The following is a 15071-nucleotide window of genomic DNA, read 5'->3' on the forward strand; positions in this document are numbered from 1 at the left end:
GATAAATGTACCACACTACAGATCTTTAACGAACGGTAACGAAGAATGCTGCATAACTTCATCTCATTGGCCATTAAAATATTTGATACATCATACCCGTACCGTCGTCGTGGCTTTTCTTTGTATAATTCAGTTAACTGAATTTCCTGGTTAAAATAAGTTAAAATGATTCAACATCTATCACTTTTCCTTAGGCTTGTTAAATGTATGAATACAGGATCCTGGCTGAGCATGTGTTGCAAATGAAACAACTTTCTGGAAATCTTGGCAATTTAATATAAATATATTTCACCATGGCAAAGCTACCACAAGAACAGTCATGTGTTATTCCATACTAAAGCTCTGTTTGCATTTCTCTGCCCCTGAACTTGGCTCTGCCACATACAGATCTTTTCCTTTTACAATCATAGTTTCAACAGAGGCGTAGGTGAGTTAAGGATAAAAGCAACACTTGTAGAAACCAGAAAGTTTAACAGAGTTAAATACGAGTCATCTTTTATCCGAATCTCTGTATGAGTCCCGATATCTCCTGTCACCCTTTCCTCGGTTGGATTCTCTCTCACTACTCCTGTCCCTGTATCGTCTGGAGTCCCTCCTGTCTTTATGGTGATCCCTACCACCTCGCTCATTCCCTCGTTCCCATTCGTCCCTCCGATTCCGCTGTCGCCCGTGCTCTCTGTCCCAGCCCGGAGACGTAGCTCTTCTCTCATCTCTCTGTCTTTCCTCTCTCCCTCCATCTCCATCTCTCCACCGGTCAGCTGGTCTGGGCATCGCACCGGGCAGGTTTATAGGTCTCCTGAATGGTCTGTCCCTGCCTCCGAACCTCAGCTGGCCCGATTCTTTCTTTCCTCCCAGGCCACCGCCGAGTCGCCGCGGTATCCATCCCTGCAGCGTGCGCTCCTGCTCAAAGTCCACGAACAGCTCGTGTTGGTCTACAACCATCTTGTTGCCGTCTCTCCATGCTCGCATTAAAGAGCGCTCCTCCTTGTACTCCACAAAGGCATAGCCCTTAGAGAAGCCAGTCACAGCGTCCCGGACGAGTCGCAGTCGTCGGATGTCACCGAATTTGGAGAAAACGATGTGAAGGTCTTCTTCGGTTGTCTTTTTGTTGAGCCGTGCGACAAAAAGCGTGAGTTGAGGGTCACCTGTTACAGCTTTATTGGGCCGGTAATGGGCATTTATCGCCCGCCATATGGCCCGGTCATGGGGCTCGAGGTCTGTGCTGTCGATGCTGCCAGCCTTGAGAGGGTCGTAGACTTTCGCTAGAGCACTCCACTCATTCATCTTCTTAAGATGAAACAAAACAAGCACAGTATCTAATCAGATTTGTACAAGCTTTTGTTTTTTTTAAAACAAGGGGTGCAACATTATACTGCTTGTTGGTATAATCTGATAAGCTATAGATTAAGCTCTTAAAATCTTTTTGAAACATTTGAAAGATTCCTCCATTTCTTAAGCCCAAGAACTATTTAATTAATCACTGATACTGTCAATTTACTTATACTTAATATTTACTGTTTCATGTATTTTTCATTCAACCAGCCCTACTCTCACCATTACCAAGTTGTATTTCTCATATTATTTTAATTAAAATGAATTTCGTTTAGTTTAAACTTTATTCCATTTATAATGAATTGGGAAGGATTTTGAAACCCACATTAGTTGTACTGAGTGGTTCAGATCTGGCAACCCTACCAAAACACCCTCAGATATACAGTACTATTCTGAAACAATTAGCAAATAAAAGCTATTAGATTTAAAAGACATATACAATATTTCTTTTCGAAATTTCATTTTTATAAATATTCTAAGAGTATAAATACTTTGGAAATATCTGCCAAACCCAAGTTCCTAACACAACAGGGCACTTTTAGAAAGTAATCTGTAGCTTCAGTAGCTACAACATGGAGCTCAGGAGCTAGGTTTAAGAGATTTAATTATTCGATTTAAACTTAAACTGAGCAAATGAACTTGGCGGCTTAATGACAGTTTATCCAAAAGTTACTAGTAACAAATATATAATCTTTGGTTCGTTTTGTTTGTTTTTAACTTGGCACACACGGTTCTCCTCTGATACCCAAACACTAGCTACAAATGAGATATCTCAGAAATCAAATGACCGAATCCCAAACGCCCTGATATTTAATTAGTGCACTATAGAGTGTGGAAAAGGCATTAATCCATTCACTACGTAGTGCACTTACATCGCGAGGAGAAAACAATTTGAAATACAACCAACACGTAAACAGTACTGCAGCATGCTACGAACTAAAAATATTCAACCAACCAACCAACCATGTAAAGTTCTTTAGCAATATGTGTACTTGACTGTAGAGAAATGTAACTTACTTTACCAAAAAAAAGTTTCCTGTAGAAACACAACAAAATTACAATTAAATAAACAGCGACAATAGCGTGTCTTCCGTCATGTGCAGCAGACTAATAGTTCCGTGTGGAAACTCCTGTCGTGTAATCGGTCCGGGACTTGGCCCGCTGTAGTTCGTGGTGTAATATCGCGTTTGAATTGAGATTTCAATTTAAAAACAGCTCAGTTTAAAATAGCACATGAAACATAAAAAACACACACAGATATAGTAATGGCAAAACGAAGCTTCATGATACGTTTACCGGTCATGAAAATAGTTAATTTTTCAAGGATTTAGCTCACTAGTGGCCTCTAGTGGCCAAATAAAATGTGCACTTGAGTAGCATGTGAAACTGTTTTAGACGACCCCTTTCCCTCTGGCTCTCTCTCTCTCTGGACCAACAAAGACTTTAAAAATAAAAGCTGATGTAAATAATGCAAGATTAAGAATTTTGGACAAGTACATCAAATATGTGCGGGTAGAAATATCTTTCTGTATGCTGTAGAATTTATAGTGCTATTAGTTAATCACACCAGTAAGGTTACAATCTACAAAAGAATAGCGTGCTTCAGCTGTACAGTGATAGTAAATGGGTAGTGAAAATGGCTTTGCGATCGAATACGCTTGTATATTGTCAGAGAAGGAAGCACGACCGTCTCACGGCTCCAGGATCCCCGGTTCGATCACAGGCCTGTTTCACAAAAAGCCGGTTTCGGTGGTTACACAGGATAGATTGAGCAAACTCTGTTTTCGGTATCAAGAAGGTGGATTGGTTTTTAGCGAATTTCATCATCTCCATGGTGATTTACGCTCCACGGCTAACCTGCTCCGGAGCTGGCTGTATAGAGTGGTGCAGGGGTGACGTCATTTTGTATGCCAAAACCCAGACACGAGTTAGCATTTTAGCACTTCCGGTTCCATCGTCCCCAAGTCAATGGGTGTTTCTTTTGTGATTTTGGTTAAAAGCCTGAAATAATGTCTGTGGTGAACACAAGCCCAAAATATTTTCGTTTTATCCTACGACATAAAGTACACCAGTAAAACCCCACTCATGATTTTTAAAAAGCTTTTACGTGTATTGAAAAAGGCGATTGCTAACACCTTGCTAAATGGGACTACAGACGATTAAACGTCATCGCGCCGAACAGTTAAAAACTGCAGATAAACTGGTTCAGATACGCTGTGTACAATTCCCCCCAAAACGTGGATGAAGATTCATCCACAGAGTAAATCCGTACTGTGGAAAATGTTCTAAATCAAGTTTGGAAAAGTAGTCTGGTGACGTTGTAGTCGAGCGACCATGGCGTATTTCATATATAGCGTACGGTTAGCTGTTTATTTCGACTTCATACTTCATAAAAGTTGTGTTCAAATTTTCCGTTTTTTTTCTTCAATTCATTTTCATATGATTCATTTACTGATTTGCTTCTCTTTAAATCCAGTTTTAGACTGTGATATTACAAAAGGTCTTTCCAGATTATTACTTGCCACACTGTATGAGATAACCCCAATAAAATTGCCTGAATTCTATAATATAATTTGTTCACCATGTTAGGTTTAAATCCTCTAAAAAGCAGATTCGCAATTGACTAACATTACTCTGTTCCAATTCACATCCTTTAAAGCATTGGCATGTTTTGTTTACTCTCACAATCCCCCAAACACACACACCCAAAGTCTCTATAAAACAAATGAGACAGCGGTGTTTCCCCACAATAACCAAAAGTTGTCCACAATGTGAAAACAACTCAGAGAGTAAGCTGAACTAACCAACAAAATTACCAAGACAAAAAGTTCCAGTAATAGAACAAATTATGTTCATGGACAAAACGTATTAGTATTGTAAGCTTTTGTTGAACACGGAGCGTTTTTGTTGTTGCGATAATCCAAAAACCTGTAGTGAAAATCCTATCCGGTTTTTGTCCGGGGAACCAGTGTGACGCTAACTTCCAGGTTCCAGTACAAAAAGACGTCACCCCTGCACCACTCTGTTAGCCGTTTGCTGCAAACGTCTGGCTTTTATGTGCATGCGCACGCTGAATAAACCCTGATTCAGGGTTAAAACCAGAGTTGACTGAGAAAGTTGATAACTAGCATCATGAAACCTGTTAATCTTAATTAGCCCGGAGTGGCTTGATTTTGTCGGCTCAAATCTTACTCTACAACTCGGCGAGTTTATTCAACTCGCTTCATGAAACAGGCCTCATGTTACCTGGCAAAAACATACCAGCGTGAACTGGCTACTTTAAAATGCCCTTAGGTAAGAATAATGCATGCACATAATCTGATGTGAATGACTGGCCCCCAGTCCAGGGTGCATTCAGACCCACTGTTCCTGAGATAGACTTCACAACTTTGACCAGGAAGGTAAAGCACTTAATAAAAAGTACAATCAATGGTCAGAGTATAGGTTACCCAAAAAAAAAGCCCCCACACCCACACAGAGGAAACCCTAAACAAGGCTTCAAGTCCTCATCATTACAAGAAAACACCACAGAGCTTCACCTGAAAGTGCATTCCTTCTTGACACATGCTTTGAACTTCCATAACCTCAATAACTACACACATGTACGAGACAAAACCCTTGCATAAAATCATTTTATTAAACGCGTCCATCCCAGCATAGACAATACTCACACTTGGGTCATTTCATACTGAACACTCAAAAAGCAGTTCAGATATTTTTTTCAAAATCCATTACATCACACGCGACATTGTAAAACTGTAAGACTCCAAATTAAAGTCGAAGGAGGGGAGGGGGAACCTTCCAGCTTTTAAAACATAGCTCTAAGCATCACTTGCGTTCCACAGAATCATTTGCACATCATAAATAGTTATTGCTAAGCCACTAACTACTATACATTGGCTTAAGAAAACTCCTTATAAAAATGCAGAAAGTTTGACTATAACTGCATGCTTTGGAAGCACTGCCCTACAAGTATATAAAATATACAAAAAAAACAACAAAAACTAGCATGTCGTAATTTCCAGGATAAATATTTTTAAAAGTATCGTCATGTAGGACATGTGGAATATGTACCGTAACCTAACTGTGTTTAAGTCACTGATTAACACACCCAAACAAGTACTACCCCCTAAACATTCTCAGTTTGCTAAGGCCAAAAAAAAATGATATATGACATTAAAAACTGGATTTAAGAAACAAGCTGTTCCCTTTTCAGAATCCATCAGTGTTTGAGCCAAGGGTGAGCGGCTATAGAGGCTTTACTTCGGTCTCCGTAGTCGTACAGCAGCTCCTCTCCCTCCTCTATATCTCGAGAGGCCACGAGGATCAGGTGAGGTATTCCATTGATGTCATGGAGTTTGGTCTGACAGTTGCCATTCTTACTGTGATTGAGGAGTCTTCCCAAACGGTCGGTTTCCTTCGTGGCATCCACACTGAATGAAAGCAATGAGATCAGTAAACAGCTGTATGCTTTGACCACGTCGGTGAACTTTAAATCTTACTGTATACAATACAGACATCCTCACAGCAAGCTGGCGCATTTCAGTTTCCTAACGTTAAACATCACAGGCATGATCACACGCTGGCATGCTTTAGAGGAAAATAAAAATCCACCCTGAACCACTTGCATATTAACCTTTTTGAATTAACATGTGCTTGTCAATGCCATTCAAGGTTTACTTGGTAACTATATTCTGACTTTAGTTTCGACTTCTGTCATCGATGTTTTTCACTTTGGTTCCAGGTTTCCTGCATTACCCACAATGCCGTTTGCCTGCGATAGTGGTTTCAGTGGGATTTAGTCCTTGCTTCATCTCTACCTAAAGAGAGTGGTGTAGCAGAGCTTTAGTTCTTTAGTCAGTCCAGCTGTTACCTCATCTGTATACTCTGCTAAATCAGATCAAGCTCTGAAGCTTCCGCTTATACATGAATACCTCCATCATTTGGTAGATCGCTCTGATCTAAAGCAGAGCCTTTGCCTTAACTCAGCTGTATCAACTAGCTGCATGACATTCTGGAACTTAGAGTCCTAGGTTTGCGTTCTACCACTTCTACGTTGCATTTCTCATTAACACGACCCTGAACGTTATTGGAAAATGCTGTTGAAGAAAACAAGCTCGTCTTTTTGCAAAACCTGACCATTAAATAGTCATGTTTGAGGTTGTTGAAAAATTCCCCCCATACTAAAACATAAATGTAACCGCGCTAGCGATTTCTCCTTGTGATGCTGGCATGCCACAGAGATGGAAAAGTCTCACAGCACCAGAAATCACTAAAAACACACCACAAATGTTCAATATACACGCATTTAATGTGTTTCACATGCAATCTATTCTAATACTGAGCCAGTGTTGGTATGACAGGAGTTTTAAAAATAGCATTTTACAAAGAATTTATTTATTTTTTAAACTTAGTTTTTTAAAAGGTAGTTCCCATGTGGTAGTTTAAGTCATGACTTGTATTTGTAGCGCTCCTTATTACAATCACTTACTCTAGTATTAGCACATGCTTTGTTTTTGCCATAACTGTAAAACCTCTTTAAATAAACCCGTGACATTATTTTTTACTACCCTGTCCTATAAACACAAACTACATTTCCTGCACAAGGTTATGTGTGGTAGACTGTGGTGCCATGACATACCAGTATGTTTTGCTGAGATACTGGAAGTAATACATGTAGCAGCCTGTAGCAGCGTCTTGTGCGTATACAGCCTCCCGTTTTTTGGCATCGGTTTTCAGCAACAGGTCGCCGTGATACTCCACTACATACTGCCCTTTCTGGAAGCTTTGGGTGGCGAAAACTCCTCTTCCCTTTCCTTCTATGTACTTCACCTAGAGAACAAACGATCAAGTTCAATTGAATTTCAACATTCTGATGATCATGTGTTTAACTTAAAAAAAAAAACAAAAAAAAACCAAAAAAAAAACAAAACAATTTACCATCATTCCATTCTCTATCCCTTTTGTGATCAGCTCATCTAGATGTTTCTTCTGTTCACACTGTAGACAAAAAAGAACTGCATACAAGTCCACAGACACAGATACTCGCCATGATCTAGCAGTCCAGGAGGACCAGAGTTTAGCACACTTTCCTTGCTAATAAATCTTGTGAATCAAAACTTAAGCTGGTGTCCTTGAGCAAGGAAAATTTTTTAAATAATTCAAATGTGCTGGACTCCTTCCTGGTTCAGCCACAATTTTACTTCCAAATCAGATTTAACACAACGTTACCATAATCAATCAGTTACCTTTAATTCAGTTTTGCTTTTCCGTGAGCTTCTCCGTATGGGATAGTAATCAGTGACCTTTCGATTATTGAAATTCTTGCTCTCTGCACTAAGGAAGAAATGAAATAAACATGTGTGAATAACCTCGAGTCAATAGCTTGCATTATTTACTAGAAGTGGTCACTACTTTAATCAGCAAAACAATATAGTTGCATAATTGAGGTTTTACATTCTCATTTGGCCAAAAACAAAAACCCACACAAAACTTCCAGATCCAATCTAGGCATAGAACAGTACAAAAGACTTTCCTCAAGGTCCCAACAGTGGCTCTTTTAGACTGCTTTCTCACACACAAAATCCAAATCATAGTGTAATTAATACTTTTGGTTCTTCATAAATCTGAGTCAATTCAGAATTGATTCACTTTCCCACTGCAATTGAACTGCGGTAGAAGTCGCTTGGAAGCGGACCTAGACCACCTTGCTCAGACACTATTGGACAAGTTGTTTTGGTCTGCACCCAGTTGTGATTGTAACAAATCAACTGCACCGAAGGGAAAACACATCAGGGTTCCATTAAAACTGATTAAACTCCAACACATTCCTGTGATTAGAACTCATGATGATTAACTGCTGAGCTAATCTTACTTTTAATTATGTAAATTGGAGTGCCAAGGTTTGTGGACATCTGACCATCACAGCCATATGTGCTTGCTGAACATCCCATTCTAAATTAAATCCACTCTATGCAGTTATAATCTCAACTCTTCTGGGAAGGCTTTCCACTAGATTTGAGGGTGGCTGTGGGGATTTTTGATCATTCAGCCACAAGAGCATTAGTGAGGTCAGGCACTGATGTTGGACGAGGAGGTCTGAGGTGCAGTTGGTGTTCAGTGGGGTTGAGGTCAGGGCTCTGTGCAGAACACTAGAGTTCTTCCACTCCAACTGCAGCTTCTGTGCTTCCTGCTTTGTGACAACAGTTTGGCAGAAGCCTCACATACAGGTGTGATGGTCATGTGTCCACAAACCTTTGGCCATTTTACTTATATTACCAACATCCATAAAACAAAAAAGGCCTGAGAACTATAAGCTTACACTTTCCGTGAAGACTTCCTCACTTTGATTTTACGGCAGCCTGCCTTCCTCGAACAGGCTGGGTGAGTGTTTTTGATTTCTGGAGTGACTTCAGCTGGTGAAAGAAAATGGGCCTGCATACGCTGCAGCGGTCTGCTCTTTTCCTCTGCTTTGTGTGTTAAAGTTTGGAGGTCTTCATTCACAGCCATTGTGGGGAAAATGATCTCTCCATTTACAGTACTGGGTCTTTTGACTGTGCAATAAAAGGAGCAAGATTTAAAAAAGGTCAACATAGCATGTTTTAAATAAATAAATAAATAAATAAATAAATAAATAAATACACACACACATACACACTTAATGTACATCACGAGTTTTAAACTGAACTGTAATGCCAATGGACAAATCTCAATGAAAAGAGTAACCATTTACATTGCGAGCAGTTCATGCTAACAGTATAGAACCTTTCAGAGAAAATTTTCTATATTCATCCTTACAATTCTTTTGAGTCTCGGTCTGTGTGCAAAATATCCTTGAGGATTTCCCATCTTGGATGACCTGGACAGAGATCTCCTCATGATGTGGTGCCTTTGAGGGCTGGTGGCTCAAAAAACTGTGAAGTGTAGAATGTCCATTGCATAAGATTTCCTGAAACAAAAATATATTCAAAACACGGATTAGGGTTATTTATAGATTAATTATTATGAAAGCACAGAGGCAGTACTATTTAATTTTTTATCTTAAATCTACGATGTTTTGTGCATTTGTTAGATAGTGGTGTGAAATGTAGAGTCACAAGTCATAAGCAGGTCTGTTTGAGCTTATTCATCAACTTTGGTTGCACACATCTTAACTGCAGGCTGTAAGCTTGTCTCTTACATTAACTACATTAGCCTTGTAGATTAGGTGCAAAACTGATTAAGCAAACTTCAGATAAACATGTTGGGTGATCAGCGATATTTGGAATTTATACACTTAAAAAAATTTAATCATGGAAAAGTTAATTTTTTCACCTCATTTAACTCAAAAAGTGGAATTTTAATATATTCTAGATTAATTACACAAAGTGAAATATTTCAACTTTGATTACAGCTCATGGAAATCAAAAATCCAGTACATCTCAAATATTACAGTAAAGAATTAATAATACAGCAATGTCAACCTGAGAAGAACTCTAATCAGCTAATTAACTCAAAACACTGGTGCTTGAAGTCCAGTGTGAAGTTTCCACAGTTAGTAATGGTTTGGGGTGCCATGTCATCTGCTGGTGTTGATCCACTGTGTTTTCTCAAGTCGAGAGTCAATGGAGCATTTACCAGGAGATTTTAGAGCACTTCATGCTTCCATCTGCTGACAAGCTTTATGGAGATGCTGATTTCCTTTTCCCAGCAGGATTTGGCACCTGCCCACAGTGCCAAAACTACTAGTAACTGGTTTGCTGGCCATGGTATTACTGTGCTTGATTAAACTGGTTTGCAGGCCAGCCGACTCACCTGACCCCTATAAAGAATCCATGAGAGACACCAGCCCTAACAATACAGATGAGCTGAAGGCCACCATCAAAGCAACCTGGGTTTCCAGAACAAACACCTCAGCAGTACCACAGGCTGATTGCCTCTATGCCACACCGCAGTGATGCAGCAATTCATGCATAAGGATTAAAGCTCAGACCGAGTATTGAGTGCATAAATGAACATACTTTTCAGAAGGTCGAAATTTCTGCATTATAAATTCTTTATTCTAATATTTTGAGATGTTGGATTTTTGATTTCCATGAGCTGTAAGCCGCAATAATAAAGATTAAAACAAAAAAGCCTTGAAATACATTTCACTTTGTGTGTAATGAATCTAGAATACATGAAAGTTCCGCTTTTTGAATTCAATTACAGGACAAAATTCCACTTTTCTACAATATTGTAAATTTTTTTTTAGATGCTCCTGGATACATGTCTCTCACAAACCAAAGCTCAAGTGCTCAAATTATTTAATATTTAAAAATGCGTCCTGAACAAATCCAAAACCGAAGTCAATCTGATAAAGAATTACATGAATATTGTCGTCAACTGTAAATAACAGTTTCTTGATTTGGGAAAGACATTGTGGTGATACATATTTAGCTTGCTTACTCATTCACATGAGACAGCAGATAGAAAGTTTGCCAGAAGGCTCCACAGGGCATCTGGTTCAAGAGTTAATACTATAGCATTAAAAATAAAGAAGAATAAAAATAAGCCGATGTAATTTGCGAATTAAAAACTACTATTTTTCTCCCTTCAGTAGCCGGGTCTTTGAAAAAACAAAAAACAAAAAGTTTCCAGGACATATTAAGAAGGTTCACGTTTTTAAATAAAATCTTCCGGTTTAGACCACGCCTACTTCCGGTTTACTTTTTTTTTTTTATTTTGCGCTCTGAACAGACACACAATGGCACACCTATTTTACACTTTCATTTCTCATTTTCTGTTCTAGTTATTACCAAAAGTCTAACTAAATATAACAGAGCAGAAGTCAATGTATTTTATTCTGTAACAGCACATATCTGAGTGAACCAGGGAATTTGGAGCATTAAATAATGTGCAGCTGGACTGAAGATTTCAGTCCAAATTATTTTACCCCTCCTCACCCAAATATTTAAGGATAGATAGATAGAGATAGATAGATAGATAGAGATTATATATATATATATATATAAAATAATCAGAAGACACGGGGGGGGATGTGTGTTCAATTTGATACGTGTGTTTATTTGAACCTTTTTTTACTTGATTTTATTTCATTTCATGCACCTTATGTAAATCATTTAAATTGCATTTTAACTGCATGAAAAGTTGTTCTGTACAGTAGGTCATCAACAACAACCACCACCAAGCAAACATGATAATGATGTCCGACGGTAAATAATAAACCTGTAGAAGTGTAGAAACGCACTAAAAGCGCACAAACTGTATTTACAATACGTGATATAACCGAAAGACTGTGCTTTTATTGATATTTAAAACACAGTGGTGTGGGTTTGTTGGTGTAAAAACTTGAATGGACGCAGCTGTAGCTGAACACGCCCACACAACTACTGGGCCTTTAACTCTACTCACTCCTCAATACATTAACATACACTAACATACTTCATCTTAACGTCATTTAGGACAGTATAATTTTTAGTAAATATACAGTAATACATAAGAAGAAATAAAACAACTCTGGTGTGGGATACATCGCCATATACCGCTGAAACAATAGGCAACACAAACAAACAAACAATTAGCAAGCCAGTTTGGCTGGGACAGTAGAGCTACAGCAAGCTAATGTCGCTTATTAATATTAGCGCGGAATTTAAGAAGATATTTATCAAAACATTGAGGTTTTTCTGGTGGAAAATAAGGGTTATGACCTACCCGGTTCATTTCAGTCGTCTTTATCCTGCTGGGTTTCAGCGAGGTTGTGGGTTTTGCGTTTATCAGGCGAGCAAAAACCTTGTTTTATAGCCACACTTTTCCGCGTCCACACGGTGCAGAAAGGTGACATTCATTCCAGTGTTACTTACGAAAATTCGTCTTTCCAGGCGAACAAACTTTTTTTTTGCTGTTTCATTTGCAGTACCGAGCCAGTCTTTCACTTCCACGCCGCCATGTTTCTACTTTTGAAGTCATTGAAGGGAAGGAGACCATGTGAGCGCTTAAATGGCTTTTTCCGGAGGAGCTGCGAAATGAATCCCCGACAGGTGGCGCTGTTCAGTGTGCTGTTATCCCTGCTCTGCTTCACATTTCCCTCCATTTTATTCCTCATTTGGTCAAAGAGTTGAGTTTACTAGAATATACATCTGTACACACACACTGAAGACTTTTTTTTCCTGAGAGAAACTCATGTCCTGCACGCTTTAGTCTGGGATTATCATTAGCTGATTAGTTGGATCAGGTGTATTACAATCCTGCCATTAGAAATTTGAACCGAATGCAAAAATCTGAATGTGAATGTTATCATTTTGCATTTATATCATGCTGTCTGAAACTGAATTCCATCCATCCATCTTCTATACCACTTATCCTCCAGGGTCAAGGGGAACCTGGAGACTATCCCAAGGAGCATAGGGCACAAGGCGGGGTACACCCTGGACAGGACACACACCCATTCATACACTACGGACACTTTGGGTATGCTAATCAACCTACTATGCATGTGTTTGGACTGGGGGAGGAAACCCCCGCAGCAAGGGGAGAACATGCAAACTCTGCACACACAAGAAAGCGGCGGGAGTTGAACCCCCGACCCTGGCGGTGTGAGGCGAACGTAATAACCATTAAAGAAACTGAATTCTGAATTCTGAATTCTGTTTGCAGCCCAAACTCTGAAAGTGAAGTTCATGCTTAAGCATGGGCGTAACCATAGTTGTGCCCCCCCCAATATACAGTACAAAATGTTTTCTATATGTCCCTATTTAATGAACCCTGCCAACGGATCTGTCTTTTCTTCATCTATTCTATTTATTTATGTGTATTCCTTTTGAATATATTTCCGTTTGTTGAGGAAAATCGGCGTGTGCCCCCCCTCCAATCGTACACTTGGTTGCGCCCATACTCAACGCAAGTTCGTTGATATATATTGGAGGCTCAGTCTGTAAGAAATGGAGACAGCAGCCAAGCGTAGAAAAGTGCAGCAGAGCATACGAGCTTTTTTTCAGACAGTAAGTAACTAGATACCTAAATAGTAGGTAACCTCAGCTTAGTATAGAAGGCATCATACCATGGCTTGGTTTGTTCTTAAGAATATCAATTAACTTTTGATATTTGCATACCCACGAAGTACCATTAACGTTACATTCACTTGCATATCCTCCCGCCGAGTTCGTTGGACCCTCCCAATGTCCATACCATGGTTACGCCCTTGTGCTTAAGGGTGTTCAAACAGTTAAAACAGTCTTGATAAAAGTGTAAGCTATGCTTTTATGAGATATAATTTTTTCTTCTTGTGTATATAAAATTGTGTACATACATTTCTGGTAAACAGTATACTGATTTGTGATATATCATTTCTCTCAAAAAATGCTTTTCATGTAGGGTGAATTCAGATATATTGGGACAGTTTGTAAATTTCCACTCTGTCTTATGATTTAATGCCATTAATTAAACAAAATACCCAACACATGATACAATCCTCTCTGAAAGTATTGGAACGGCAAGGCCAATTCTCTTGTTTTTGATATACACTGACGACATCTGAGAGCAATATAAGTCGATAGATCAGAATTTCAGCTTTCATTTCCTGAATTTCTTTAGAACATAGAACACAGCAGCACCTTTTGTTTGAACCCACCTAGTTTACTGACTGATAGGTGTTTCTTGCTGCCCAGGTATGCCCTGTTAGATTGATCGTTTAAACTATTAATAGCTCCGAATGTCTACTCTTGGTTTGAGCACTTGGTTTTGCCTGTGAAGACTGCATTTGTTGTTAAAAAGGATAAACCAACATGAAGACCAGGGAGCTGTCTAAAGAAGAAAAGCAAGCCATTTTGAAGCTGAGAAAAGTGCAAACATCAATCTGAGCCATTGCACAGTATTGCGCATAGAAAATACAACAATTTGTACTGTCCTGAAAAAGTAAAAACCACTGGGGTACCTACAACCAGACATGTTGGATAACAACCAGAACAGATGGTCCAAGGAAAACACTAGCAGTTGATGACAGAAAAATGGTCAGAGCTGTGAAGAAAAACCCAAAAACCACACACAGTAACATCAACAACAACCTCCACAGGACAGGGGTGAAGGTCTCACAATCCACTGTTCAAAGAAGACTTTGAGAGCAGAAATATAGAGGCCATACCACAAGATGCAATCCACTCAACAGCAGTAAGAATCAGAAAGCCAGAATGGAGTTTGCAAAGAAATACAGAGATGAGCCAGACAAGTTGTGGAATCACTTTTGCAGCTGTTTCTTTTTAGCAACACATACTTTTCTAGCATTTTATTGCCCCGTCCCAACTTTTTTGAGACGTGTTGCGGCCATCAAATTCAAAATTACCTATTTTTTCCCTTCAAATGGTACATTTCCTCAGTTTAAACATTTGATATGTTCGATTGTAAATAACATATGGGTTTATGAGATTTGCAAATCATTGCATTCTGTTTTTATTTACATTTTACATAGTGTCCCAACTTTTTTGGAATTGGGGTTGTATAACTCCTTTCCTATAACGAAATAACAAACAATAAATTATAAATGAAAAGAATACATTCTTACCCATTGTTTTCTAAAATTCAGTAATAGCGGATTACTGTTTTTATTATTATTACATAATCACAGCAGTAAACTACCACTAAAGTAAGTAACATTTAATTTTATTTCCTTCTTTCAGCAGCAGCATAACACAGGAAAACAAAACATCAACATCAGTGTCATCATCAGCCTATACAAATGATATGAATACAATGCACTAACTAAAAAT

The 15071-nt window shown here is 38.9% G+C and overlaps 2 protein-coding genes across 3 annotated transcripts; both read right to left on the bottom strand.

Annotated features, from left to right (window-relative positions):
* Positions 1-94: 94 nt before the first annotated feature.
* snrnp35 (small nuclear ribonucleoprotein 35 (U11/U12)) lies at positions 95-3998 on the bottom strand. Of its 2 annotated transcripts, none has more exons than XM_053644876.1 (2): positions 2350-3998; positions 95-1284 (listed from the first exon to the last, which is right to left on the bottom strand). In XM_053644876.1, the coding sequence occupies exon 2, from the start codon at positions 1282-1284 to the stop codon at positions 490-492; it is 795 nt and encodes a 264-aa protein (XP_053500851.1). In that variant the 5' UTR covers positions 2350-3998; the 3' UTR covers positions 95-489. The 2 variants fall into 2 exon arrangements, with proteins under 2 accessions (XP_053500851.1, XP_053500850.1); XM_053644875.1 differs by having other exon boundaries at positions 95-1287.
* Positions 3999-4950: 952 nt separating this feature from the next.
* Positions 4951-12902, bottom strand: kmt5aa (lysine methyltransferase 5Aa). The gene is made up of 7 exons (XM_053644873.1): positions 12025-12902; positions 9130-9280; positions 8654-8885; positions 7581-7668; positions 7273-7332; positions 6974-7164; positions 4951-5765 (listed from the first exon to the last, which is right to left on the bottom strand). The coding sequence occupies exons 1-7, from the start codon at positions 12031-12033 to the stop codon at positions 5555-5557; spliced, it is 942 nt and encodes a 313-aa protein (XP_053500848.1). The 5' UTR covers positions 12034-12902; the 3' UTR covers positions 4951-5554.
* Positions 12903-15071: the final 2169 nt, after the last annotated feature.

This window comes from Ictalurus furcatus, chromosome 16 (genome assembly GCF_023375685.1).
Source record: "Ictalurus furcatus strain D&B chromosome 16, Billie_1.0, whole genome shotgun sequence".
Taxonomy (NCBI): Eukaryota; Metazoa; Chordata; class Actinopteri; order Siluriformes; family Ictaluridae; genus Ictalurus; species Ictalurus furcatus.

Excerpts from the sequence above, each read along its gene's own strand:
- snrnp35 (XM_053644876.1), bottom strand. The coding sequence starts at position 1,284 with ATGAATGAGTGGAGTGCTCTAGCGAAAGTCTACGACCCTCTCAAGGCT.
- kmt5aa (XM_053644873.1), bottom strand. Across the intron at positions 7,669-8,653 it reads AGGAAGTCTTCACGGAAAGT|TGCAGAGAGCAAGAATTTCA; the intron begins GTAAGCTTATAG and ends TTTCTTCCTTAG. Across the intron at positions 7,165-7,272 it reads GGATAGAGAATGGAATGATG|GTGAAGTACATAGAAGGAAA; the intron begins GTAAATTGTTTT and ends TTTGTTCTCTAG.